We start from the raw sequence: 27,763 nt of genomic DNA, 5'->3' as shown, positions 1-27,763 counted from the left end.
ATCCCTTATCCATTGTCCCTAATAAAGGACAAAGATCCAAGAAACAGCACACCTGGCAAAACTGAAAATTCATCTTAGTGCTAGATGTGCTGAGCAACACATTGTCACATTTTCCCACTTATAAATTATTGAACCATTGCTTATGATCTCAGGAAACAAAAGATGTTGGGATCTTTTATTTCACAGATAGAAAATAAAAATAATTACACATGCCTTTTTATTACTAAGACTACAATACTAGATGTTAACAACCTTTTTTAACAGCCTTTGTTAACAGCCTTTTTTAGGGTTACAGATATTACTGGTTTTGTTTACTTTTTGAAAAAAAGTTACTGGAATTTTAGAAAATAATTTGATCAGGACTTTTCATGTTCCTGGTGGTTCCTATATAACTAGTCTAATTGACAGACACAGTAGTCTCCATAAACAATTCCTTAAAAAGTAGACTAAAACATCTCCTTCATTTGTTTATCTTGTCCAGAACTGTTTTAATAAATTGTTGATCTTACCTCTACCACTGTGTGAGAGCAAGCACTTGGAGAATACACATGCTTGATCTGCCTTCCATAGGTTTTTTTTTTTTTTAATTAATTTTTTGGGGGGTGTACTGGGGATCGAACCCATGGGTGCTCAACCACTGAGTCCCATCCCCAGTCCTTTTTAATTTTTTATTTTGAGGCAGGGTATTGCTAAGTTGCCTAAGCCTCACAAAATTGCTGAGGCTGGCTTTGAATTTGCAATCCTCCTATCTCAGTATCCGCTGGGATTACAGGCGTGTACCACTGTGCCTGGCTGTTTGTTTTTTTAGATGGAAATTTAGTTTTTAAATACATTCCATATCAAATAACTCCATGACTTCTGTGAGGCTGTTGCTAATGAGGCCCCAGAGAATGTACAACCTTGATCTAACCTCTTGCTCTTAATGTAGCGGTGAGATAAAAATTTATAAATTTGGGTCTGGGCAAGATCTGTGATTATCCAGCCCAGGCTACTAGGTGCAGAAGTGTCATAAGGCTAATCTCTGCCATGTTTCCCTTCCTGTCCTCCTGATTGTAAACTATGGATAATCAAAACACCATTGAGATCACTTTATGTATTCTATATAGACCTTCCAATAAAGGGGACTTCTCAGTAGTGCCTTACTCTCAGTTACCTGTCTACCTGTTACATGCATAAGAGTTGATTAAACTCTTATTTGACATTGCTTCTTTGCTGATGTAAGGGGAAGTCAGACATGTTTTGTCCTTTTTCCCTATTTTAGTTTGTTATGATTCACAAGTAAACATTACATGAATTTTTCATGTAGAACATTTTATGTCTTCTTGTGTTGTGGACTGGCTATTTAATTTGCATTACTTCACGTACTGTGTGTGTGTACGTATAGTTAGTGCATGTAAAATCTACTCTTAGCAGTTTTCCAGTATTTAGTATATTGCTATTCATTATAGTCATCATGATATAAAATAAGTCTCTTAAACTTAACCCTCTTATTTAATAAATTCTGTATCCTTTCGTAGTATCTCCAGACCCCTTCTCTCTCAGTCTCTGGTAACCACCATTTTATTGTTCCTGAGTTCAGCTTTTTTGCATTCTATTTATAATGAGGTCATTTGACGTTTTTCTTTCTGCTTCTGGCTCATTTCATTTACTATAATGTCCTCTAGGTTGATCCATGTTGTCACCAAGGACAGCTTTCCTTTTTTTAAGCTGAATAGTATTCTACAGTGAGTACGTATACTACATTTTCTTCATCTGTTTATCCATTGATGGACACTTGAATTGTTGGAATATCTGTTGTCACTAGTACTACAATGAATGGAAATGCAATTGTCTCAGGCATTCTGGTCTCATATCCTTTGGAAATGTACCCAGTAGAGCGATTGCTGTATTAAATGGCAGTTTTGTTTTTATTTTGGTACCAATGATTGAGCCACATCCCTGCTTTTTTTTTTTTTTTTTTTTTTTTTAATTTAAAGACAGGGTCTCACTAAGTTGCTGAGGCTGACCTCAAACTTGAACTCCTCTCCTGTCTCAGCTGCCAAAGTTGCTGGAATTATAGGTGAGTACCATGCCCAGCTTTATTTTTAATTTGTTGAGGAATCTTTGTATTGCTTTCCAAAATAGCTGTACTAACTCATTTTGAAATTGAACTTCTTATCCTATATATAATCTGCAAATCAGTTGATACTAAATATATGGATTCGCTTCTGGGTACTGTGTTTTGTTCCATTGGCCTGTGGGTATGATTTTATTTCACTATATGCAATTTTGCTTCCCATAGCTTTGTGGTAGATTGTCAAATTAATATACTGTCAAATTAATATACGACTAGCTTCGTCCCCCCTGCATCCCCAAAAATTCCTTTGGCTGTTTTGGGCATTTGAGGTTTATTCTAGGGATAAATTTTACTTGATCATTGTGAATGATTCAATGAACTATTGAAATGGGTGTTTCAGTATTTTGGTGAAAAATTTTACACCTTCATTCATCAGAAATACTATAATTATATTTTTTTCATATTGTCCTTATTGGGCTGGGGAGATAGCTTAGTTGGTAGAGTGCTCACCTTGCAAGCACAAGGCCCTGGGTTCAATCCCCAGCACCGCAAAAAAAAACAAAACAAAAACAAACCATATTGTCCTTATCTTTGATAACGTAGTAATGCTGGCCTCATAAAGTGAATTTGGAAGTATTCGTTCCTCTTCAATGTTTTAGAAGGGTGTAAAAAGGATTCCTCCTAGTTACTTAGATATTTTGTAGAGTGCAGCTTTGAGTTCACTTATTCCTGGACTGTTCCTTACAGGGACATTTTATTATTATTGTTATAATCATCATAATTGTCATAACGATAATAATGACTATGATAGTAATAATTATTTTTATTTTGGTTGTGCTGGGGATGGAGTCCAGGCCCTTGCATGCTAGGCAAATGCTCTACTTCTAGCTGCACCCCATTCCCTGGATGGGAGATTTTTGATTAGTGAGTCAGTCTCCTTGCTTAACTACTTGTCTGTCTGTATTTTGTTTCCTCTTCATTTACTCTTTTTTTTTTTTTTTTGGTACTTGGGATTGAACCCAGGGGGTGTTCAACCACTGAGCCACATCCCCAAGCCCTCTTTTGTATTTTATTTAGAGATAGGGTCTCAATGAGTTGCTTGGGGCCTTGGTAAGTTGCTGAGGCTGACTTTGAACTTTCCATCCTCCTACCTCAGCCTTCTAAGCATCTAGGATTACAGGTGTGTGTGGTAATCTTGATAGGTTATATTATCTAGGAATTTGTCCATTACTTGTAGATTGCCAAATTTGTTCGGTGATTGTTTTGTATCATTGGATTCAGTTGTAAAGACATCTCTTTGATTTCTCAGGACTCATGTATGCTAGACAAGTTCTTTGTTAGCCCAGTATTGTTTCTTCCTCATTGTTTCTCTCTTCTGTTGAAGTACTGTGTATCAGAATTGCTGTTTTGTTACATTTCCATAAATACCGTAAGGTTTTTTTTTTTGTTTGTGGTTTTGGTTTTTCCCTCCTTTGGGCCTACATTTTCAAACACCCTTTCTGTTCCATCAGTTCTGTTGTTGCTGTTCTTTATTGCACTTCTTATTTTCTTCATATGAAAGAGAAGGTTATATGAAGGAATAAATAAAAATAGAAGCAGAACTTATTGAAAAAACAGACCTACTGGTAATATCATAAGGTTTTTTCAGAAGACCCACCAAATTATCAGGTGTTTGGCAAACTTCAGTTTGGTGCTGCCTGGGCAGATGTTTTCTTTACTCTGCTTTGAGCACCAAGCGGAGGTCAGAACATAGTGTTTATACTGAGACACTGCTGTGAGGGTAAGCAGTAGTTGGAATGTATTCTGTTCAGGGATGGAACTTTGGAAGTTATTGGATCATGAAAGCTCTGACTTCATCAGTAGATTAATACATTTGATGGATTGATAATTTGAATGACCACTGAGAAGAGGTAGAAACTATAGGTAGTTTTGGCATGGTTGGAGGAATTTGGTTACTAGGGGTGTGTCCTTGGAGTCTATACTCTGACCTGTCCTCCCACCTACCCAAACCCTTCCTTGCTGCCATATGCTCAGTTAGTTTTCCTTTGCATTCTCACATTCTGCCATGATATTCTGCCTCCCCCAAGCCCAAGTAATAGAGCTACCTGTCCATAGACTGAAACCTTTGGAACCTTTAGCCAAAATAAACCTTTCTTCCTCTAAGTCAGGTATTTTGGTTACAGCAATGAAAGGCATACCAGGTATCTGTTTCCAGAGTCCTTTATGTCATTGTTAATTTAGAATATAATGATAACCACAGAGGATTAGACTTTAGGGGTACACATCAAAGTTGCTACTTGATATTAGAACAGTCACTTGTGTTTCCTGAATCTAGGAGATTTCATCATTAGTGATTATGATAATCTGTGAGGGATTGTTAGAAAAATTGGATAGAGTAATAATAATCATATATAATTAGCATATATACACATACCTAAAAGCTGATGTAGCATTGAAGATGGGGTTACTCAATAAATGGCAGTTGTTACTGATCTTGTTATATGGTAAACAATTTTTGGATAGATTCATATCAGAAGAGAGAATGTATGATGTTTGATAACTACTAAGTATTGTTTGTTGATTAATGATTGATGTAAATAGGAATCCAAGTAACCCTGTTTAAAGAGGAATAAGTATTGCCACTATTCACTTAGATTCATAAACTGCCTTGACGTGTCCTTGGAATCTCAGAAGAGCGTGATTACACGTATTTCAGGATCAGACTAACATGGATGTTACCAATTTGTCCCATGGTAAGTTCTGTTGCTGTTTTTCAGAAAATTTGCTTTAGGTACCCCCTACACAATGCATAGCAAGAGGTCTGGGACAGAACAGTCATGTTGCTAGTTCTTCACAGAGGTCTTGAAGTAGGCCAGAGAAGACTGTTTTATAAGTCAGCCCCCTGGTATGTCTGTTGAGGGAAGAGATGTTACATAATCTCATTTATGGCTAATGTTGCTATGGGGAAATGAAGTCCTCACATTTCTGAGGACTTAAGTTTCTTCCTTGTGAAGTGAGACCAGGATTCTTTTCTTGAAGGGCAGCATGGCTTACTGTCCTTTTTTCTGAGTGTAAGTGACAGAGTTGCTGTGGTGTTGTATGTTCCTAGAGATTATGCGTGTGAATTTTCCTGAGTGTGTTCAATTTTATGGGAAGTTTGAACTAGGGTGGAAGGTTGTCAACACATGAATGTGGGTTTCTGATGAGATCTGGATTATCATATCTCCCCCCCCCCCCCCAGGAGGTCTACTTCCTGTGGACCCAGTCTGTAGTCAAGAAGAAGAGACAGAGAAAAGTACAGCGGCAGATTGTTTGAGAAATGATTGGGTATGATGAATGTTTTTCATTCTACAAACTGACATTGCTGTGTACACCAAGTAGATGTGTTCTTTTAGACTTCCTGTTTTGCAACATAACATTAGGATTCATTTTGACATAATTATAAAAGCATGGATTATAATTTACTCTGACTCAGTTCCCACTACTTTCCCTTTCATTCTTCTCCTTTCCCTTGTTCTCTTCCCTCTACTTTACTGATCTTTCTGCTCACAGGATTTCTTAAGGGACATAAGGACTGAATCCCTAGTTGAATTTTCCCAGGGAATGCAGCTTTTCACATTGGTGAATGATTACTTTGAAAATCATTGCAGTATGTTAGTAATTAATAAGTAATCTTGATTCCCATAGTTCCAAATTCGCTGTCTTCTGAAAGATAAGGAAGATAAAAATATCTTTCTATTGAATACTTTTATTCATTTATCATCATTTTGTCAAATGTATGCAGTATGCTTAGGAATAACAGGGAAAAATAAAATTGACTTTGCCTTGTGGTGAAATAATTTCATGTTGGAGAAGTGCTGTTACAACCATGTGAGTGGAGTAGATGAATAGTGAGTGACTGGATACAGAGAATAGTCCCTAGGGCCATTGAATGGACTAAGTGTTAGGCAGTGAAGGAATTCACATCTCTGCTTAGGCATTGGTTCCACCATCCTTATTCTCCTATGAAAATTGGTGAAGATATTACTTGGCTTAAGACAGAATGTGTGTGATGATTTAGGATTCAGTGAGCATTGAAGATGTGACTGTGGACTTCACCCAGGAGGAGTCAACTTCAGAGGACCCAACTCAGAAAAACACACACAGTGATGGGACAGTGAAGAACTGCAAGAACTTGACCTCTGTGGGTAAGAGCGCCATTATTCCCTACAACCTCATACAGAGTTGGTATATGCTAAGCACTTAACCGTGTTGTAGGATTCATGATGTCAACTCTAAGAATGAAAACTAGCAAACACACTCTTTCCCTAATACTTTTTTTTGAGAATTTTTTTTTTCTTTGCAGTATTGGGAATTGAATTCAGGATCTTCTGTCTGCTAGGCCAGCAATCTACCACAGCTATATCCTCAGCCCTCCCAATACATTTTAATCTACTGTGGCAGTTTTTTTTTGTTTGTTTTCTGTGATGATACTGTATGTTAAACCCAGGGTCTTGCACATACTATTGACATGCTCCATCACTAAACTGTGTCCCCGCTACTATGGTGGTTCTTAAAATGTTGTCCAGTGGTTGGGGTTGTGGCTCAGTGGTAGAATGCTTTGCCTAGCATGTCTGAGGCACGGGTTCGAGTCTCAGCATCACATACAAATAAATAAAATAAAGGTATTTTGTCCATCTAAAACTAAAGAAAAAAAATATAAAAAACTGTTGTCAAGGTCCAGGTTCAACAGTATCACTTACTGTTGTTGAAATGTAGTCTTCGTCTCCACCTTTGACATACTCAGTCTCCAATTGGGATCCTGTCCACTGTATCTATCAATCCCTCCACCTTAATCTGATGCACTATAATAGTTATGAGTCACTGGTTTTACTTTATTGTAGGAGTTTGGTGGTCTGAGATTACCAAACTTTGGGATCACAGAATAAGGCTTTAAAATAATTTCACTGTTTTCATGAGAATACAGACCTGAATCATAGAAAGGTTTAGTATCTCTTTTGTGATGCATCTTTTCCTCACGTACAGGATGTCAGACACTTATCAAACCCATCCCTATGTCTTCCTTGGAAGAAGAAGAAGAGTTGATGACAGTGCACACAGGAGTTCTTCAAGGTGAGTGTTTGTGGAAAACAGCCCTGGTCAGTGATAGATTGAGTATATATATAGATTGAGTATAGATTGAGTCTTGGAAGCATATTTGGAACTTCCCAGAAGTTATCTTAACTCCAGAATTTTACTTTCTGTCCTAATGTTTTTGAGCTCATGAAACAACATAGTATTATTCTTCAGGTTCACCGTATTGATGTATGTATTTGATATTTGATGTTTAGGTCTTCTGTATATTCTGTTCCAATGTTCTGGGAGCTCATTAAACTTTTTTTTTTTTTAATAGTTGTAGATAGACAGCATGCTTTTTTAAATTTATTTTCATGTGGTGCTAAGGATCCAACCCAGTGCCTCACACCTGTACCACCAGCCTATGGCCCCAACCCATATATTATTATTATTTAGGTTCATCATTTTGATGTATGTATTTTGATATTTGATGTTCAGATTTTTCTTCCTTTTTTAAGCCCTGATAACATCCTTTTGAATTATTACCACATATTAATTGTCACAGAATTAGTTTTATATATTATGTAAATTTGTGCTGGGCGTGGTGGCCCTTAACCTGTAATTTCAGTGACTCAGGAAACTGAGGATGGAGGATCACAGGTTTGAGGCTAGCCTTAGCAACGTAGTGAGACCCTGCTTCACAATAAAAATTAGAAGAATTAAAAGGACTGGAGATGTAGCTCTGTGGTAAAGCCCCCTCTGGGTTCTTTCAGTCTAAATTAGGCATGTGTTTTGTCATTTTTATTTTGAGAATAGATACTTTTTTGATGGGGGTACTGTGGATTGAGTTCCCAAGGGCATTTTACCACTGTGTACACCCCCAATTTGTTTTTATTTTGAGACTGTCCTAAGTTGCTGAAAGTCTCACTGAGTTGAACTTGTGATCTTCCTGCTTCAGTCTTCCAAGTGGCTGAAAATACAGGCATGCTCCACCCTGCCTGGCAAGACTTATTTTATTTTTGGTACAGGGAATTGAACCCAAGACACTTCTCTAGTCCTTTTTTGTATTTTATTTTGAGACGGGTTCTTGCTGAATTGCTTAGGGTCTCACTAAGTTGCTTAGGTAGCTTTAAACTTGCAATCCTCTTATTATTTTTTTGGTTTCATTTCAGAATTAGATCTGCAACTAAAAACCAAAGATTCAGCACTTCAGCAGAATTTTTTGACTGAACATATCTCCAGTGATACACAACTGGTAAGTTTAATAAAAGTGTTTCCCTATTTTATGCATTCAGGCAAGATTGGGTTAGGGTTAGGATGTCAGGACATGAGAGAAACAGATTTTATACTAGAGAATGAAGTATCTTAGAATACAAACTCTGATAACAGTAAATTAGGGATATCCAAAATTAGTGTTAAACTTACTGTATATGTCCCCAAAATGGCATAAGAGACTAACCAGAAAGACACATTTCCTTGTAGGTAGACCTGTCTGAGGGAAAAAAGACCTATATGAGGACTAAATTTCTATTTGAATTTCTCCCAGAAAAACACACATTAATATTGGTGAGGGATTAACCTGAAAGTTTCTCAGTATTTTTTATAATCATGTGAATATTAAGTTCTCTTGTGCCTATTAGATACTTTGATTGTTTCTGGTGTTCTTATAAATAGTTAGGAAAATGAAAATGTCCTTTTTTCAAAGAATTCCCATAACTTGATTTGTTGAGTCTTTGTAGTATGCTTCAGTAGTGTGCTACAATAGAGAAATAAAATGAGAAAAGCTCCCAGTCTGTTTGTGGGGAGTTGTTTATATGTACGAGGTGCCAAAAACCATGTGATTGGAGGAGATCCACAGTGAATAAGGGTGAATGGAGAGGTTTCTTAGGACCGTTGAATGGGGGATAGAATACGGGAGACCTAACCATCCTTTATGGATATTGGTGTCACTTTCTCATTCACCATTGAATTTTGGGTAGAGATGTTAGTTGCCTCAAACTATCGTGTGTGTGGTGCTTTAGGACTCCGTGACCTTTGAGGATGTGGCTGTGGACTTTACCCAGGAGGAGTGGACTTCACTGGACCCAATTCAGAGAAACCTTTATAAAGATGTGATGCTGGAAAACTTCCAGAACCTGTCTACAGTAGGTAAGACTGCCATCATTTTTTGTAGTTTCTCAGAAAACAAATATATTTTGTAATAACTGCATTCCAGGATTAGTGATGTGAACTCAGAGTACAGTGGTACAATGGGAAGTAACAGAGACCTAGTCCCTTACCACAGTTTAATCAGCTATGATGATTCTCAGCCAGATGTCCCAGGATCAGTAGCATCACCATCACTGTATTAGAAATGTACCTTCTAGGGCTGGGATTGTGGCTCAGTGGTAGAGGGCTTGCCTAGCATGTGTGAGGCACTGAGTTCGATCCTCAGCACCACATAAAAATAAATAAATAAAGGTTATTGTGTCTATCTACAACTAAAAACAATATTAAAAATAACGTACCTTCTGAGATTTTGTCTTTGTTACCCATCTTTTAACAATCCTTCCACATGAAATTTGAACTTAAGAACCACTGTTGTAATGTTTATCTTTGAGGATTTTCTCAAAGACCTTTTCTGCACTTCCATTATATTCCTTGTGAAAGAAACATCTTGGTGGATTGTTTGATTTTAATTAAACAGTATGCTATTTATTAAATGCCTAAGACACGGGGAGTATTATGCTTTTTTAGTGGTTTTTGAATGAGTTGGAGACTGAATGTGGATTTCAGGGATCAGAGAAAACAAATCTCTTCAGGACTCCCAAAACATGAGTATATGTATTTTGAGCTGCTTAGAAATAATTTTAATTCTTATCTTAAAAATGTAGTTTACTGGAGCTGGGATTGTAGCTCAGTGATAGAATGCTTGCCTGGCATGTGTGAGGCACTGGGTTCAATTCTCAGTACCCCATATAATAAATGAATAAAATAAAGGTCCATCAACATCTAAAAAAAAATTTTAAAAATGTAGTTTACTATAATGGGAAGGTTTGCCATTTCTTAACATGGTGTCATCCATTAATGTATCCTTTCCTGTGTATAGGACGTCAGCTCTTGAAACCCAGCCTGATTTCTTGGTTGGAGGAAGAAGTGCAGTTGACTATAGTGGAGCGCGGCATTCTTCAAGGTGAGTGTTCAGGAGAAACAATTCTTGTCATTTAGAAGCTTTGAAGTATGAGGAAGCTTCTTTTAAAGAGTACCTTCAATTTGAAGACTGAGGTTCTTGGACTTGTAAGTTTTGGGATATCGTCAACTTCCCATGCACCCTTACTTTGTCCAGGTTTTTTTTGGTACTGGGGATTGAGCCCGGGGGCACTTTACCACTGAACTATATCACCCTACCCCAACCCCCGCTTTTTAAAAAAATTTGAGATAGTGTGTCCCTAAGTTGCTTAGAGCTCCTCTAAGTTGCTGAGGTAGGCCTCTAACTTGGAATCCTCCTGCCTCAGCTTCTGGAGTTGCTGGGTTTACAGGCATATGCCACCACTTCTGGCGAGTATGGTGTTTTTGTGTGCAGATGTTTTCTGCTTTCCTCCATGATATTCTATTCTTTACATTTAATTTTTTTATGTTTAATTTTTATAGGACAAATTGTTAATACATTTTTATATTTGAATCTGTATCGTTAGTCATTGCCAAATTTTAGACATAGGCAATCTACTCAAATATAAATATATCTTTGCATTATTTTTTAACATTTTTAATATGAAAACAAATATAATTGTTTTATCATTTTAACTTATTTAACCTCATGTTGTACAAAACTTTACATGTTTTTCTTTTTTCCTTCAGAATGGGAAATGCACCTTCAAACCAAAGGGACAGCACTTCAGCAGGGTGTATTTTGGTCAGATACATCAAATGGGATACAGCTGGTAAGATTCATAGACATATTTCTTAATTTCCAAGTTCAGGGAAGATTGGAAATTCCATGATGGAAGTCAGCACAAATGAGAGATAATATCAAAGAAGTAGTCTTTAACCATTGCAGTTTCTCTAGAAAGTTGCCCCAAACTTAGTGTGATACTTGGTTCTTCAGAGTTCCTACAAGTATACATTCTTGTCTAAGTCTGAAAAATCTTTTAATGTTCATTATTCCCTTTATTAATAGGCAGGAAGCCACCATGGAGAAGAACACCATGACTCTGAACAAATTGGAAAGGTTTTTAGTGAACCCTCATTTCTTCAGACATACACAAGTACTCCTAATACAGAGAACACTTCAGAGTGTAGTAAGTATGGAAAAGACTTCCTTCCACTACTCAAGAACACCTCTACTGAAGAGAAACTTTCTGTGTTGAACCAGTGTGTAAAACCTTTTACCTTGACTACAGATGTTTACCAGAAAAAATTTACTGATGATAAATCCTTTGAATGCAGTGACTGTGGGAAGACCTTTGTTAATGAGTCACACTTTCAGGCACATAGCAGAACTCACAATGGAGAAAATGTCTATGAATTGGAACAGTGTGGGAAAACGTCTACAAATTCCACAAACCCTGATGGGTGTGTTGAAATGCCCACTGTAAAAAAGTACTATGAATGTAAGAAATGTGAAAAATTCTTTACACATCCTCTTTACCTTAATATTCATATGCAAAACCACACTGTGGAGAAACCCTATGATTGTAAGGAATGTGGGAAAGCCTTTACCAAGCGCTCAAGCTTAATTGTACATCTACGAGAACACACTCGGGAAAAATCCTATGAGTGCAAGGAATGTGGGAAAGCCTTCCTTCAACCCTCACGCCTTGCTGAACATATGAGAAGTCACACGGGAGAGAAACCCTTTCAGTGTGAGCAATGTGGAAACGCCTTTGCCTCTTCATCTTATCTAACTACACATTTGAGAACTCACACTGGAGAGAAGCCCTTCGAGTGTGACATATGTGGGAAAGCATTTACACGTTCCTCCTACCTGGTGGGTCACATACGAACTCACACTGGGGAGAAACCCTATGAATGTAAAGTATGTGGGAAAGCCTTTAGTGGGCGTTCATGGCTTACTATTCACTTACGAAACCATACTGGGGAGAAGCCCTATGGATGTACAGAGTGTCAGAAAGCCTTCACCAGCTTTGCTCAACTTACTGAACATACAAAAACTCACACTGGCGAGAAACCCTTTCAGTGTAAGGTATGTGCAAGAACCTTTAGAAATTCCTCCTGCCTTAAGACCCACTTTCGAATTCACACTGGAATAAAGCCCTACAAGTGTAATTACTGTGGGAAAGACTTTACTGCACGCTCAGGCCTCACTAAGCATGTACTAACTCACAATGGGGAGAAGCCATATGATTGTAAGGAATGTGGGAAAGCCTTCAGTACATCTTCAGCCCTTGTTGAACATATAAGAATTCATACAGGAGAGAAGCCCTTTGAATGTTACCACTGTGGTAAAGCCTTGGCTCATTCCTCATCTCTTGTTGGACATTTGAGAACTCACACTGGAGAGAAACCCTTTGAGTGTAACATGTGTGAGAAAGCATTTTCAACTTCATCCCACCTTCGCATTCACATGCGAACTCACACTGGAGAGAAACCCTACGAATGTAAGGAATGTGGGAAAACCTTCCCTGAGCGTTCATGCCTTACTAAACACTTAAGAACACATACTGGGGAAAGACCCTACGAATGTAAGGAATGTGGGAAGGCATTCACTAGCTTTTCTCAACTTAACGTGCACATAAAAACTCACAGTAGTGAGAAGCCCTTTCAGTGTAAGGTATGCACAAAATCATTTAGAAATTCTTCATCCCTTGAGACCCACTTTCGAATTCACACTGGAATAAAACCCTATAAATGCAATTATTGTGGGAAGGACTTCACTGCACGCTCAGGCCTTACTATACATTTACGAAATCACACTGGGGAGAAATCATATGCATGCCAGGAATGTGGGAAAGCCTTCACTACTTCCTCAGGCCTTATTGCACATATAAGGAGTCATAAGGGGGAGAAACCCTTCGAATGTGACCACTGTGGGAAAGCCTTTGCTTCTTCTTCATATCTTAATGTACATTTGAAAATTCATACTGGAGAGAAGCTCTTTCAGTGTACAGTGTGTGGGAAAACATTTACGTGTTCTTCTTACCTTCCGGTCCACATGCGAACTCACACTGGTGAGAAGCCCTTTCAGTGTATAATATGTGGAAAGTCATTTCTGTGGTCCTCTTACCTTCGGGTTCACATGCGAATCCACACTGGAGAGAAACCCTACGTATGTAAGTACTGTGGAAAAGCCTTTACCGAGCATTCAGGCCTTAATAAACATTTACGAAAACACACTGGAGAGAAACCATACGAATATAAGGAATGTGGAGATCCCTTCATTAGTTCTTCTGATGTTAATGAACAGGAAAATTCTTTGAATGTAAGGAATTCAGAAAATCTTTTTGGAAGTCCTCTTGATCCTTAGTAATCATAATTGAATTCATAGTCTTGAGAAATCTTATGGATATAAGCAGTGTATGAAAGTGTTGAGTTTGTTCACTTCAAAGACATGAACTCATTCTGAGTATATACCATGAATTTTAAGAACATGGGAGAGTCATCATAATCTCATATTCCAATATGTAAGAACTCACTTAAGCTATGTAGAATAAGAAACATGCAGTCCCTGTAGTATTTCTTTGAGTCTTACTAAATATGCAAGCTATGGCAATAAAATGTTCTGATTTAAGAGGAGATGTTTGACGTTGACCTGTCTCACAGTGGAGAAAAGCTTTATGAAAGAAGTGTTGGAAAGTCTATTTACATTATTTAACCTTGAGTAAGTGATGTTTTAAACTGAATGGAATCCATGTGTATGTAATAGGGGATAAGCTTCACTGTGTTCTGAAATCTTGTATGGTTATACAGATGGCTTTCTGAGTGGTTCTATAGATAAATTTTGAATATACCAAGCATTTCAATATTTGTTTATTTTTATGACTTCAATTATAAATTTCTAATTTCCACTATAGTTTTCTGCTTTAAAATATCTTTAATATGAGTGAAAACTATTGTCTGTATTTAAGATCTACCACCTGATGTGCCATATACTTAAAAGTTGTGAGACGATGAATATACAGATTTAATAGATCCATCACCACATGGTTAGCCTTTTTCATTATGTCCTGAAAACACTTTCCATTGTTTTAAATTTCAAGTATACCCTACATGAGCATTAACTAAAATTACCATGTTTTATATAAGGTTTCAAGTACTTAAAAATGAGAGTTTGTACCTTTGACCATTATCTCCCCTTTTGTCATAAACCCAGCCTCTGGTAATTGATATTCCAGTCTCTGTTTTTAAGTTCAACTTTAGATTCCACTTGTGAGATGGTGCAGTATTTTTCTTACTGTAACTGACTTATTTTACCTAGCATAGTTTCCTCAATGTCAAACTGTGTTATGATATGTGATGGAATTCCTACTTTATGGCAAATTATTTAAGACCATGTTTTATCCATTCATCTGCCAGGGGACATGACACCGTTTCCTTATTTCGCTTTCATGAGTGATGCTGCATTGACCAGGAGTGCAGCTTTGAGTTAGTGATTTTATTTCCTTAGAAGCCCAGAAGTGGATTCGTTGTATTATATGGTAGTTGTATTTTAATTTTATGAGAAACCATCTTTTTCTATAACTACACCAATTTCAGTTCCCAGCAACAATGTAGAAATGTTCTGTTTCCTTCACCATCTGAGGTATCTTTTGATGTTTTTCTGAACTGTTCTTAAGTATGAGATGATGTCCTTGTGGTTTTGATTTGTATTTCTCTGATGCTTACTGATTTTGAACATTTTTTCATATGTCTGTCTTTGGGAAAATATCTGTTGAGTTCTTTGTTAAGTTTAAAATTGGGATATTTTGTGTTTTGCTACAAAATTAAGTATTTTGGATATCAAACCATTATCCCATTTGTAAACATATGATTTACGAATATTCAATTGAATTATGTTGCCTTTTCACTTTATGAATTTTTTTGCTTTACTTTGAAATCTTGTAGCTCTAGTTGTTTATTTTTGTTTTTGATGTCTGTACTTTTTCTTGTTAACTCCAAATTTCACTACCAAGGTAAATGTCAGGAGGTTTTTCTCCTACATTTTATTCTAGGGGTTTTATGGTTTTACATCCTTAGGTTTATTTTTTTAATGGTCCAGTTTTATTCTTTTGCTTGTGTATATATAAACAATTTTCTCAGTACTATTTATTTGAAAGAGTATCTTTTTCTTATTATGTGGTAATTTTATTGAAAATTAGTTGACTGTGTTTTCTGAGCTTTCATTTGTTCTGTTCGTCCATGTCAGCTTTTATGCCAGTACCATACTGTTTCTATTATTGTACCTTTGTAATAATGATTTAAAGTTTGGAATTTCTGTTCTTGTTCAAGAGTCTTCTGCTTTTCTGAGCTGCTTAGTTTTTAGTTTCTGATGAATTAAAAATATTTTTTTTCATAATCCTGTGAACAATGCCATTGGAAGTTTGAAGGGATGACATTTAATCTACAGATCATGTTGAGTAGTATGGACATTTTAACAGTGTTCTCCCAATCCATAAGCACAGGATATTTTCTTCCCCTTTTGTTTGTGCCTGCTTTAATTTTTTTCATAATGTCAAAGTTTTCTGTTTAAATCTTTTCCTGTTTAAATTTTTTCTAAAATGTTTTCATTTTTGATGCTCTTGTAAATAGGATTTTAAATTCTTACGTATTGTTATTTTAGAGTGTAGAAAACTAATGATTTTCCTATATTGATCTTGAATCCTATAACTTATGAATTTATTTATTCCGTTTTTTTTCATGGAGTCTTGTCCTTTTTCACACTTGAAGATATGCCATCTGCAAACAATTTTTACTACTTTTCTGATTTGGATGTCTTCCATTTTTCTTGGCTAATTGTTCTGGCTAGACTTTTTCCATTATTATATTGAATGGAAGTGGAAAGAGTGGGCATTCTTGTTCTTGATCTTTTAAAAAAATATGTGAACTGCTTCCCATTGTGTGTAATGATAGCTGTGGCTTTGTCATAGCCATTATTATGTTTAAGTACATTTCTTTTATATCTAATTTATTGAGAATTGTTATCATGAAAGGATGTTTTATGTTGTAACGTGATCTTTTTCCAATGATATAATTTTTCTTTCATTTTGTTAATGTGGTGTATATCACATTTATTGATTTGCATGTGTTAAACCATTTTTGCATCCCAGGGATAAATCACACACTCATGGAGTGTATGATCCTTTTAATGGTTAATGTAAGTGTAAATGAACAACTGAATTTACTCATCGAAAGATTGTTTTATTGAATAATACTTTTTAAAAAAGACATCTGTAGGCTATCTATAAGAGACTCCTTTCATCTTAAAGTATTTTTTAGTTGTAGAGGGACACAGAATATTTTTATTTTTATGTGGTGTTGAGGATCAAACCCTGTGCTCTGCGCGTGGGAGGCAAGTGCTGTACCACTCAGCCCCAGCCCCTCTTCTTTTTCTTTTAATATATTTTTTGGTTGTTTATGAACCTTTATTTTATTTATTTATATGTGGTGCTGAGAATTGAATCCAGTGCCAGTGCCACAGCCTCACACATGATAGGCAAGCACTTTTATCTTTTAAAAGGACAGAAGTTGACTGAAAGTGAGGGGATAGAAAAACAAGGGCTGGGGTTGTGGCTCAGTGGTAGAGCACTTGCCTCACACGTGTGAGGCACTGGGTTCAATCCTCAGCACCACATAAAAGTGAATAAAGATATTGTGTCCATATAAAACTAAAGAAAAAAAGAAATGGAAACCAAGCAAGAGTTGGCATAGCTTAAATGAGATAAACTGGTAATCTATAGAAAGATCACTTCATCAAAAGGATATAACAGTTGTAAGTACATGTGAACCCAGCAGTATAGCATCCAAATAAGGCAAATATTAACAGGTGTAGAAAGAAATAGCAATATAATGAGTAGAAAATTTAATACTTCATGCATCTAGCCTGAAAATCCGTAAAGAGATTTTGTACTTTAGCTAAATTTCAGGCCATATGGACCTAATAGCATTCCATTCAAAAGCAAGAGAATACCGTTTAGTTAAAGGGAGCTGTAATGGTAGGTTATACATTAGGCCATGTAGTTTTACATTTTTCACCCTTGTCTGGATGAAGATTGAAGTTTTTAATCCCATGATGCATTAGTGACATTTTCAAAGCCCCCACTAACTTTCCTTCCTGGGAATTCTATGTCTGTTTACACATAATTTGATAAATTTGAGTATACTTCAGTGACTTGTGATTTGTCTTTTTGTTGTATTTTTCTTTGAATGGGTCATTCTTCCATCATCATTTTTCTTGACTGGAAGTCATGTACTTGATTGCCCTAAGACCTTTCTAGTTCTTTCTTTTCTCAAAGAGTATACAGCCCCCTGCACCCCCCGCCCTTCTGCACATGGGAATTAAACCCAGTTACCACTGAGCTACATCCCCAGCTCTATTTTTTTTATTTTGAGACAAGTTCTTGATAAGCTGCTAAAGCTCTCACTAAATTTTTGAGACTTTTCTCTGACTTGGAATCCTGCTTCAGCCTCTTGAGTTGCTGGGGTTATAGGTGTGTGCCACTGCTTCTGGTATATAGTTTTGAACAGTCATTTATGTGACTTTGCTGCTGAGTGACAGTAGAATAAAGAGTTGCATAGTAGTTCAGAATCTCACAAGATGAAAGTGTAAGCCCACAGAGTAATGGACTTACATAAATTAGCATACAAAGTGACAGCCACATATGAGAAAGGGCACATTTTGATGAAATGTTCTAAAAGCTGGGCATGGTTGTGCACACCTGTAATTCCAGTTACTCAGGAGACTTGAGGTGGGTGGATCAAAAGTTGGAGGCCAGCCGGGGCAACTTAGTGAAGGGTCTCAAAAGAAAGTGTTCGTTGCAGAATTTTAGCAGCATTTCCCCTTGAGGTCAAGTCTGTTCTTGCTTTGGTTTTTGACAGGTCTTTTAAAAGTTTTTGTATTGTGTATTGAGTTCTGGTTCTTTTGTGCATGCTAGTTAAGTATTGTACCACTGAGTCACATCTTGCTAAGTTGTTCAGACTGGCCTAGATCTTGGAATTCCTCATTAGCCTCCCAAGTAACTGGAATTATAGAAGTGAGCTACTGTGCTTAGCTAGTGGAATTAGAACGGTCATGTATTCCTTTTACCCTTGACACAAAGAGAATTTAAGATAAGGGCTGGGGTTGTAATTCAGTAGTAAATAAAGCATGTGCTTTGCCTAAGTGGAATCCTGAGTTTGATCCCCAAAACCACAAAAAAAAAAAAAAAAAAAAAAAAAAATCATAACCATCTCACAGGCCACACATGGCTCCTTTCCTAGTAAATTCTGCTTATGATCTCACACAGCTCTAATCAAGGCATTGGTTGGATTTCAGTTGCATATATATGGCTTTAACTATGGGAGAATCAGACAATTGGCAATGTTGGTTGGAGGCTGACCTCATTAAAAGTTACCCACCTGATTGTCAAATCTGTCATGATAATTTCCCCTCAGTGCATTCAAAATTAACTCATTTGGTAGCTTAAATGCAAATGCAAAATTCCTGCATGTTTTCCATATTCAATTGGCTAGAAATAAGTTACAAGTCTTGTGTACATTCAAGAATAAGCAACGATTTAAGAGTGAATGTTGAGGGCTGGGGATATAGCTCAGTTGGAAGGCCCTGGGTTCAAATCCCCAGCACGGCAAAAAAAAAAAAAAAAAAAAAGTTGAAAAGTAGAAGTCATTGTGATCACTGTTAGAAACACTACCCTTATCCCACTGGATGCTACTTTTAGCCTATTAGATTTTGGAGAATTTTTTTTTTTTTTTTTTTTTTTTTTTTTTTTTTTTTTTTTTGTGATTCTGACTGGTCTTCACTAGTCAAACATTAAGTAAAGCTGCAAAGTATGGGGTAGGTGTGTGTGGTGTGCCAGTGTGCAGAGGGAATTGGGCTACTGCTACCCACAGAAAGCCTTGGATGCCATGGTGTCTCCCTTGGAAGAATTCTGGTAGCACGCGAGAATTGAGTCCGCTGGGTGGGTACTTGGGCAATATGGGTGCCCCTGTAGCCACAACCTGGGACCTTGAGTGTCTACATCTTGTGGGCTGAGGGCAATAAGCTTTGGGGATGCAGGTCTAACATTAGTGGGTACACAGTGGGGTTGATGTGTGCTATGTATCCTGGAATATTGTGTCATGAGGGACACTGGAAACAAGCCCTCAAGTCATATCCTGATGGTGCCTCTCTTAATGGTACGCTTGAAGCTTTGTTGTCCATGTTAGGAAGGCCAAGAAAGTGTCCCAGGACCAGAGCTTCCAGATTGTCTATGAACTGTGTGTTTCTGTGTCAGATATGGACCAGGTACTACTGGAGTATCTGACTCTGCAGCAGCTGGTTGCAGCAAGAAAAGGTTTCCTCCTTTGCATTGCCCCACCAATGTGTCAACATATTGACAAAACAGTGTATGTAAAAGATAAATGCTTAAAGATAGTCATTAATTCCTGAAGGTAAATTTGGAGTGAATTGAGTAATTTGATAATTGTTAGAGTGCAGTTTTCTTGCTCAGCATGCATATGCACCCCTGTACACACATTTGAATACCCTTTTCAATTAAACAATTTTTTTTTTTTTTTTTTTGCAATGCTGGGAATTGAACCCAGGAATTCATACTAGGCAAGCACTCTACCACTGTGTTGCATCCCCAGTTCACAAATTTATATTTCTTACCTAATGAGTTTCAAGGGAAGAAATTCTCACCCTGAGAAGGCCATATTGATTTCTACTCAAAAATCACATTTTCATTGAGTATTTTGTTACCTAACAGACTAAATCAAACACTAATAAGTTGTGTATAAAAATAAACAGGAGTGAAAAATCTGTTCATATAAACAAACATGAATATAAACATACCTTGATGTAACGAACAAAGAGAAAACATGCAAAACGATTACAGTTCTTTTTTCTGGAATTAGACGCTTAAATTGCAGTTGATAAATACCTGGTGTATATTTTCAACAACCATTTCCAAGTTTCCCTTGCCCTCAGTGAAAACCTCAGCTACTCTGAGTGATCCAAATCTTAATATCCAAAGGGTCTACATCCTCTATATGCCTGCTTGTTCTCAGTTGTAACTTCTCATTAGCCTTTTTGTTCATTATGGGCATACAAGGAGAGTCCTTACTGAGACTATATAGCAGTATTTTCATTTCACTTTGATAATTGGGTCTGTCAGTCCAGAGGCAGATTAATCTCTCCACCTCTTCCCCTCCCCCACCTTCCTTTGCCTCTTGGTTTATGCGTATTTGAAGCCCAGAACAGCTGGGGGGGTTATCTTATTTTCTAATGTATGAGACTATAATTGTGCTCACTAGAGGAAGTGTTTCCCATTAGGAACTAAGGTCTCCAAACTAACAGTGCTCTGTGCCGCTGGGATTGGAAGTGATAATTCTCTTAAGGAAATAAGAGAAGTCTCTTAAGGAAAGTCAGTAAAGCACTTTCGTGAGTACACACTTGGTGGTGCCCATAGACGCATATCTAGGAGAAAAGCAAATCCATCTCCTGTACATGAGTCTATTCCAGAGATGAGGAATCTTACCTATTCACCTTCCTGATGGGAGCCTATAATAAGCCTGCTACCAGGTGGCTCCCTATTCAAGTAGAGAGTGCTGACATTTGGATACTTGGTAAGTTTTCTACTCTTAGCTGATTAGGTACAGAGCGGTAGTGTCAACTGTGCCAACCTTGGTAAATTGAAATCTATATTATTGAGCCACAAATATCCTTCTGCCTGACATTATAGTTATTCCTGGGTCCACGGAGCAAGCTCTGGGGTGATTAGGTAAGTTAATGACATCTACACACCATACCAGTCCATCTATTTCCTTTGGTGGCCATTTATATGGGACACAAGTACCTATACAGCCTATCCTTTAAGAGAGCTATATCCCTATACCTACACTTTTTCCTAACCTTTGTCATCAGTCTTGTTCCTTCCAAATTCTAAGCCATCCAGTGAAAACTTTGGCAACTGTGATGGTTCATTTTGGGTATCAACTTCACTGAATTGATGGGTGCTTAGAGAATTGGTAAAGCACACTTCTGGATGTTTCTTTAAAAAATTCCTTCTTTCCTTTCTTGGAAGTACTGGGGATGGTCCTAGGGCCTTGCACATGCTAGGCAAGTGTCTACCACTAAGCCCATTGTGTAGCAAGTGTCTACACCCCCTGCCCATTGCTAGGTATTTGCTAATGTTTTTGAGAAGATGACCTGTGAATCAGTGAAGTGAGTGAGGAAGACCCATTCTCCGTCTGGGCAGGCACCATCCATAAACTGGGGGTCCTGATGAAAGAGAAGATATTTTCTCCCTCCCCTTTTCTCGGTTCTTCCTCCCTGAGCAGGACACATTTTCTCCTGCTGTTGCCCTTGAACGTAGATTCCAGTTGCTTCCATCTTTGGGCACTGGGACTTGTACCAGTGGTCATCAGTGGCTCTTGGGCCTTTTGACTTGGACTGGAGGCTGTACCATCTGTCTTCCAGGCTCTGAGTGCTGTGGCATCTGGACTGAGATTTCACTGTGGTCTTTCCTGGCTTTGAAGTTTGCAGGTGGTCATTGTAGAATTTTTTCAACCTCTTTGATTGGGTAAGCCAAGTCCCTAATCACTCCCAACATACAAAAAATTAGTTCTGTTTCTCTAGAAAACCCTGCCTAACACAGCAGATAATTCATGAATCAGCATGTATGTGTGCTTCTGGCCATTTCTCAATGCCAGGGTCAGAGGTCAAATTTACTTCTTGGTTTTCTGCTACTGGGAAGATTTTCCATTAGTACAGGGTCATTGTTCAGTGGAGCTTTAGTGCAGATATGTCTGGGAATTTGGCTTCACGTTGGTCCTCTGGGCATCAGGAATACCTCGGGAAGCCATAGGCATCAATTGATGGAGAACATGCAAGGCAAATGGAATGTGTCAACTGAATCTTTGTCAACTGCTCATACAATTTACTTGCACTCACAGAAGCTGTTAAGAATTCAGTGATATCTATGCAATTTTCATTTCATGATAGGTTGCTACTATATATGCCCAAATTAAAGGCTTGGTGGGGCAGACAACATGCTGTTCATGATGGGAGCTTACTTCCTTGGTCATTTGGTGTTCCATGATTAGGTGCTCCATCTCTATAAGTTGCCAGTAGTAACATCCCTCATTTCTGATCTTATTTGAGTCTTTTGTTTTTAATCTTAGGCTAGCAGGATGTTTATCTTATTTTTTATTTTATATTGTTATTTTATTCAGTAACCACTGAATTTTATTGAACCCAGAACGTCACACATGCTGGCAAGTGCTTTACCACTAAGCTACATCCTGGCCCTTTTTATTTTGAGACAGGGTTTTGCTAAGTTGACTAGGCTGGCCTTGAATTCATGATCTTCCTGCCTCAGACTCCAGAGTAGCTGACTTCAGGTGTGTGTGCAGCTGGTTACAATTTTTTATATTGTATATCCCTTAAGAACTTGTAGCTGCTATTATTTCTATTTTTTAATTAATTAGTTTATTAATTAATTTTGGTACCAGGGATTGAACTCAGGCGCACTTAACCACTGAGCCACATCCCCAACCCTTTTTTTGTATTTATTTAGAGAGAATCTCGCTTAGTTGCTTAGGGCCTCACAAAGTTGCTGAGGCTGGCTTTGAACTGGCAATCCTCCAGCCTAAGCCTCTTGAGCCACTGGGATTACAGGTATGTGCCACCATCCCTGGTTATTATTATTTTTCACAATTTAGTCTTTTAATCTTCATAATAACTAGATGATACTTGAACAATCACTTCTGTCATCCAAATCTATTTTTTTTTTCAGCATTTAATAGTGATAATGGTATCTGCTATGGAGTTTTGTTAGGATGGTTTGTGTGTGTGTGTGTGTGTGTGTGTGTGTGTGTGTGTGTGTCCCTAGTGTAACTTTGAATGCATAGAAATCCTCACTAAACAGTAGTTGTTGTAACTCATATGCATGTTATAGAGTATACTGTTTTCAGTGGCTTCATCTTTTATTACCAACATAGAACTCATGTATGATTTTTTAAAATTGTTAAGTAATATTTGTTGATTAATGATCAATAACTAAAGGAATCCAAATAACCCAGTAGTCAGAGGAACTGAAATTGCCAGTATCCACTTAGATTCCCATGACCCTGACATGTCCTTGTAATCACAAAAGAGAGTGTTCAGACATCAGCTTTACAGGATGGAACCCATCAGTTTGAATCTATTCAAATTGTTCTGCTGATACTATTTTTCAGAGAATTTGCTTTAGAGTCCCATTGCCCAGGATAGATTCAAATGACCTGAATAGTCACACTGCTTATTCATTTCAGAGATGCTGGAATGGGCCACAGAGGTTTGTTTGGTAAGTCAGCCCTGGTATGTGTGCTTTGGCTGTAAATGCTGCATAATCTCAGTCATGAGTTTTATCACAGTCATCTTTCTCAGGGCTTATGGTTCTTTACCTGTAAAATGATACTATTATACTTCTCATGATGGGTGCACAGCTCACCATGCCTTTTTCTGGCTCTGGGTAAGGAAGACTGCTCTGGCATCATATGGCAATAGTGTGTATGTTTGTGGATTTTCCTAAGTGTGCTGAATTATATGGAATTTCAAACTAGGATGGAATGCCTTCCAGGTACATGAATATGGAATTATGGTCAGCTCTGTGTTCTCAGGCCTTTTGCTTTTCCAGGAGGTCTACTTTTCTAGAGACCCAATCTGCCTTCCTAAAGAATAGACAGAGGCAGAAAGAAAGATGGCTGTCTGCCGAATGATTATCAGGTATGTGGAACATGTGTGCTTGTATGGAATTATGCCCTTGCATCCAATGGATGAACACATTTCCCTCTACTTAGACTTTCCAGAGCTTCTTAAAGCAGATAAAGCTTCTCTCAAGCACTGAGTCTTAGTTGGATTTTCCCAGGGAGTGGATCCTCTTATAATTGGTGAAGAATTACCTTGAAAATCATCCCAGGATTTCTGCAATTACTAATTCATCTTGGCCTTTATAATGCAAACTTGTGTTTCTGATTTTGTTGAGTGCTCTGACAGATGACAAGGAAGATGAAAGTGTCCTTTTCTCACAGAATTTATTTATTCATCACCATTTATCAAATGTATAAAGTTTGTTCAAGGGCATACTTTTATAGAGGGAAGTAAGGCAAGAAAGAGCTCCCACTCTGGTGTTGGTGAGGTAAGTTCATGTTTGAGATGTGCCATTAAAGCCAGAAGAGTGCAGAAGATGAATAGTGGGTTTGATATGAGGAGTCCGTAGGGCCACTGAAGCCTGGGGTACACAATAGGAGAACCCCGACTCTCTGTAGGCATTAGATCCCTTGTCCTCTTCCTTCAGTGAACTTTTTGTCTCTTTTTTTCCCTTTCCTCCTTCTCCTCTTTTTTTTGGTGGTGCTGGAGATGAAAGCCAGGACCTTGCACATGTGACTGCTGATCTATTTACCCCCAGCCCCAAGAGTCCACCTTCAACAAACCTTTTGTGAATCTCTGCAGTAGGGGCCCTGTCATCTGTGTTTTAAAATCTATCCACATGAATCTCAAGCACTATAATATTTAAGAATCACTGCTGTAGTTCTTATTCCCACAGTAATAAATATCTCCTTATTTCCTATTTCATTAAAATGTTATGTTTTGTTAACGTGTACATAAGCATCAATTTGGGTTTCAGAGTTCAGAGATAATCAACGTATTTGTGAAACAGAATATTAGCATTTAAATAAATTTAATCAATTCGGTTTTTTTTGGTGCTGGGAATCAAACTTGGGGGCCTCCCTCATGTTAAGTGCACACTCTACTACCGAGCTACATTCTGATGTTAGCATTTTAAACTTCTTATAAATAATTTCAATGCTGTCATTATAAGTAAACTTCCTGAACCATGGGAAGAGTCACCATCTCTTACAGGAGCCTCTTCCATGAATGAATCATTCCTTATGTACAGGATGTCATCTCATCAAACCCAGTCTGATCTCTTGGTTGGAGGAAGAAAAGTTGACTATAGTGGAACAATACATTCTTCAAGGTGGTTGTGGAAAATATTTCTTGTCATTGAGATGTTCAGTGTGCTTGAAAGAATAATGAGGAAACTTTTTTTTCTTTTCTTTTTTTTTTTTTTGGTGGTGCTGGGGATTGAACCCAGGGCCTTATGCATGCGAGGCAAGCACTCTTCCAACAAACTGAGCTATATCCCCAACCCATGGAAACTGTTTTAAATGCCTTTTGCATCTGAAGGGTGAGGCCATTGGATTAGAAGTTTCAGGATCTCTCCAAATACCCAGAGAAATAAATATCCAATCAGCACCCAGAAAGTTAAGATTAACATGATTATTAAAATACTGAAATAATTTTCAGGTAACCTCTCACCAATCTATGAAGCATGGCTTTCTAGGAAATTCAGTAGGGACTAAGTCTTGGCAAAGATATTTTTTTGCTCTAAGGAGCTCTGGAGACAGGCCTACTTGATGACTTTCTGTGCATGAGTATACCTTTCCTTTCACATTCTCACCAGAAATTATTTGCATTATTGAAGATTGCCATTCCAACTAGAGTGAAATGAATCTCCATGTAGTTTTGATTTGTATTTCCCTGATTGTTAAGGATGTTGAACATTTTTTTCATATATATGTTGACCATTTGTTATTTCTTCTTTTGAGGAATGTCCATTTGGCTCTATTGCTCCTTTCTTGTCTGGGTTACTTGTTTTAATATTTAGAATATGTAAAGAATTTAAAAAAATTAATACCTTTTAACTTTTTTGGCCTACCATTTTTGTTGCATAAACTCACATGTTTCTGTGTTTAATTTCAGCATGAGAAATGCACCTTAACACTAAAGGGACAGCAATTAGGATTTTTTTTTTTTGTTAAAAATATCAAAAGGGTTGCAAATGGTAAAGTTGACAAAGAGATAATTCTTATTTTCCTCTTTTAGAGAAGATTGGGAATTCCATGATAGAAATCAGCACAAATGAGAGATATTTGAGAGAAGTATCTTTCTCCCACAGGTAGTAGTGTTTCTGGAGAGATGCCCCAAACCTACATGAATCTTTTCAAAATTACAGCAGATGTCACAGAATTCTTCCAGTAGGATTGATTAGTTCACACTGAAAGACATTCAAAGGGCAGGGACTCTACATGTTATGAAAATGGGAAAAATCATCATCATCATCATCATGTTTCTCTCCTGAAATGGGTGGAATCTATTCATCAGTCTGAAAAATGCTTTAACCATTATTTAGGGGAGTAGCCACATGCAGAGAACTTGGCAATCAGTGTGGAAAGGTCTTCAGTGAGCACTCATGCTTCTCACCACACATGAGTGTTCAAAGGATAGGGAACAGTTCTGATTCCCTATCCTGGAAAAGATTTCAGCCAGGCTCCAAATGTTACTTACCAGAAAATGTGCACCCAAGACAAATCCTTTGAGTGTCATGCCTGCAGGAAGGCCTTTGTCAATCAGTCACACTTTCAGGCCCACAGGAGAACTCACAACAGAGAAAAAGAATGCAGATAGAGGTATTGTAGGAAAGCTTTTACTCACTCCACAAGCTGTGTGGTGCATGTTTAAGCCCACATTGTAAAACTATCCTGCAAATATAAGGAATTGGAAAATGTTTTAGATATTTTGTCCACTTTAATATTCATAGGCAACCCCACACTGAAGAGAAGCCCTTTGAATATCCAGTGTGTGTGGACACATTCATGCATTCCTCCTCCCTTCACAGTCACATGTGAGTGCACAAGGAATAAATCCCTATAAATGCAAGACCATGGTTACGTTTCACTGGGTTATAGGGCTATGCAGATACACTGGGGAGAAACCTTATACATGTAAGGTATGTGGGAAAGCCTTCAGTTTCCTTGTACCTAAGTAAACATGTAAGAATTCACATAGGAGAGGAGTCTTAAGTGGAACGAGTGTGCGAATGCCTTTACTACAGCACGGGCCTTAATGATCAGATGAGAAACATTTGGATGACTAGGAGGGCCTTTGTTTCTTCCTCCTATCTTACTTTTCATTTGAGGACTCATACTGGAGAGAAACCTGAATATACAAGTGTGGGAAAATGTTAACATGTTCCTACTGCCTTCACATTCACGTGTGAATGCACACCAGAGAAGAACCCTATGAATGTAAGAAATGTGGGAAGGCCTTTACTGTGAGCTTGGGCCTCAATAAACTTGCACAAACACATACTGGAGAGAAGCCCTAGGAATATAGCAAAGCCTTCCCTGGCTTCTGTCAACTCACTGATTTCATATGAAAATTCACAACGGTTAGAAGCCCTCTAAATCTAACACGATTAAAATCCTTTAGGAATTTATGTGTTAAGAAGCACTTGTGAATTCACACAAAACCATATAAGCATACAATTGTGGAACAAGTGTACTGCCTTTACTATGGCATGTACTGACTCACACTGGGCAGATACCGTATGAGTGTAAAGGATGTGGGAAAAGATGTTAGTACATCTTCAGGCCTAATTGAGCATTACAGGAGAGAAACAGTTTGAATATGACCAACATGGGAAAAACTGCTTC

General features: G+C 37.7%; 1 protein-coding gene across 9 annotated transcripts in view; it reads left to right on the top strand.

The window, feature by feature from the left end:
- Positions 1-18,507, top strand: part of LOC306646085 (uncharacterized protein) — a 32,225-nt gene extending 13,718 nt beyond the window's left edge. For 6 of the 9 annotated variants that reach the window (XM_079114525.1, XM_079114519.1, XM_079114523.1 and 3 more), the window contains 10 exons: positions 1,977-2,059; positions 4,711-4,809; positions 5,298-5,383; positions 6,117-6,243; positions 7,082-7,168; positions 8,284-8,366; positions 9,133-9,259; positions 10,200-10,283; positions 10,949-11,031; positions 11,268-18,507. In XM_079114525.1, the coding sequence (XP_078970651.1) occupies positions 4,785-4,809; positions 5,298-5,383; positions 6,117-6,243; positions 7,082-7,168; positions 8,284-8,366; positions 9,133-9,259; positions 10,200-10,283; positions 10,949-11,031; positions 11,268-13,574 (3,009 nt within the window). In that variant the 5' untranslated portion in view covers positions 1,977-2,059; positions 4,711-4,784 and the 3' untranslated portion in view covers positions 13,575-18,507. Of the gene's footprint in view, positions 1-1,664; positions 1,725-1,976; positions 2,060-4,710; positions 4,810-5,297; positions 5,384-6,116; positions 6,244-7,081; positions 7,169-8,283; positions 8,367-9,132; positions 9,260-10,199; positions 10,284-10,948; positions 11,032-11,267 lie in introns of all 9 variants that reach the window. The other 3 variants (XM_079114526.1, XM_079114521.1, XM_079114520.1) reach the window with 2 other exon arrangements.
- The last annotated feature ends 9,256 nt before the right edge of the window (positions 18,508-27,763 follow it).

This window comes from Sciurus vulgaris (assembly GCF_902686455.1).
Source record: "Sciurus vulgaris genome assembly, chromosome: 16".
Classification (NCBI taxonomy): Eukaryota; Metazoa; Chordata; class Mammalia; order Rodentia; family Sciuridae; genus Sciurus; species Sciurus vulgaris.
Note: the sequence above shows the minus strand (reverse complement) of the source record. Positions and strands in the feature narration are given on the sequence as shown.